This window comes from Colobus angolensis, unplaced genomic scaffold, assembly GCF_000951035.1.
Source record: "Colobus angolensis palliatus isolate OR3802 unplaced genomic scaffold, Cang.pa_1.0 Scaffold60, whole genome shotgun sequence".
Lineage (NCBI taxonomy): Eukaryota > Metazoa > Chordata > Mammalia > Primates > Cercopithecidae > Colobus > Colobus angolensis.
Genome location: NW_012119599.1, coordinates 2,710,945 through 2,712,658, shown reverse-complemented (window position 1 = coordinate 2,712,658; position 1,714 = coordinate 2,710,945). Strand labels below are relative to the sequence as shown.

General features: G+C 53.8%; 1 protein-coding gene across 2 annotated transcripts in view; it reads left to right on the top strand.

Annotated features, from left to right (window-relative positions):
- Positions 1-1,714, top strand: part of APOC4 (apolipoprotein C-IV) — a 3,463-nt gene that overhangs the window by 806 nt on the left and 943 nt on the right. For both annotated transcript variants that reach the window (XR_001004162.1, XM_011963027.1), the window contains exon 2: positions 1,413-1,554. Coding sequence is in view for 1 of the 2 variants with exons in the window: in XM_011963027.1 (XP_011818417.1) it covers positions 1,413-1,554 (142 nt within the window). In the remaining variant the exon portion in view is untranslated. The remainder of the gene's footprint in view (positions 1-1,412; positions 1,555-1,714) is intronic.

Genomic DNA, 1,714 nt, shown 5'->3' with positions numbered 1-1,714 from the left:
AGCCACCATGCCCGGCAATGTACTTTATTTTAAAATGGGATCATATTCTAGATCAGTGTCATCCAGTAGAAATTTAAATTTTTCACACAGGGCCGGGCACGTTGGCTCATGCCTGTAATCCCAGCACTTTGGGAGGCCGAGGCGGGCGGATCACAAGGTCAGGAGATTGAGACCATCCTGGCTAACAGACAGGTAAAAACCTGTCTCTACTGAAAATACAAAACATTAGCCACACATAGTGGCACACACCTGTAGTCCCAGCTACTCGGGAGGCTGAGGCCAGAGAATCACTTGAACCCGGGAGGCGGAGCTTGCAGTGAGCCGAGATCGCGTCACTGCACTCCAGCCTGGGCAACAGAGCAAGACTCAGTCTCAAAAAAAAAAAAAAATTTAACACGTATATAGCACCTACAATGTGCAAGGCACCATTCTATGTGCATCGTATGTATTAACTCTTAATTCTCACAATAACCCTGCGGTAGGTACTATTATCCCATTCTACAGAAGGGGAAACTGAGTCATGGGAAGAGAGGATAAGTCACCAGCCAAGGCACACAGCCGGCCACATGTGGCCCCCGCGTGACGGTTGGTCTCTGTAGGCGAGGCTTTGTCCAGACGCGTGGGTAGAAGGTCTGGCCTGGAAAGAGGAACTGACAGCAAGGCTAAGCCAATGTCTGCCCCTGGGGGCAGAAAGTCACCTTCTGCTTTCTCTCCACTGTCCATAGAGGTAGCTTAGACAGGGTGGGGGTCACAGGAAAACTAAGGGGGAAAGGGGTAGTTCCTGGGCAGCAAAATCAGGTGGTGAAGGGAGGCATCAGAGGATGGCAATTAGAGAGGCCATTAGAGGGAAACCATAGGCAGACAGGGTGACAGGAGGGACTACTGACACAAGGTGGAGAGATGGCCCGGCCGGACGGGGTGGCTCACATCTGTAATTCCAGCATTTGGGGAGGCCGAGGTGGGTGGATCACTTGAGGTCAGGAGTTCAAGGCCCCAACATGGCAAAACCCCATCTCTACTTAAAATACAAAAATTAGCCGGGCATGGTGGCACATGCCTATAATCCCAGCTACTCAGGAGGCTGAGGCAGGAGAATTGCTTGAATCTAGGAGGTGGAGGTCGCAATGAGACAAGGTCACGCCACTGCACTCCACCCTGGGCAACAGAGCAAGAGACTGACTCTGTCTCAAAAAAAAAAAAAAAAAAAAGGGAGAGAGAGATGACTGATGGTTGAAGAGGGATAAGCAGTCAGGGGACATATACGCATATACGGGTAAAGGCAGGAGGCAAGAGGACTGGCAGGGGGCTGCCCCTGGGCCACCAGGAGTGACACAGGATGAGCATGGCAGGAAAGGGAGAAGGGGAGATTGTAGGGTCCCAGCCTGCCCAAGTTGCCCTCTGGTTCCACCTAGCATGCCAGTCAGAAGCCCATGAAGGAACCCCCAGTCCCCCACCAAAGCTAAAGATGAGTCACTGGAGCCTGGTGACAGGCAGGATGAAGGAGCTGCTGGAGCCAGTGGTGAACAGGACCAGAGACAGGTGGCAGTGGTTCTGGTGAGTGTGTGCTGGGCTGGGTGGCAGGAGGGGACTCCTGGGTCTGAGGGAGGAGGGACTGGGGCCTGTATCTTTGGGTCTGAGGGAGGAAGGCTGGGACCTGGACTCCTGGGTCTGAGGGAGGAGGGGCTGGGGGCCTGGGCTCCTGGGTCTGAGGGAG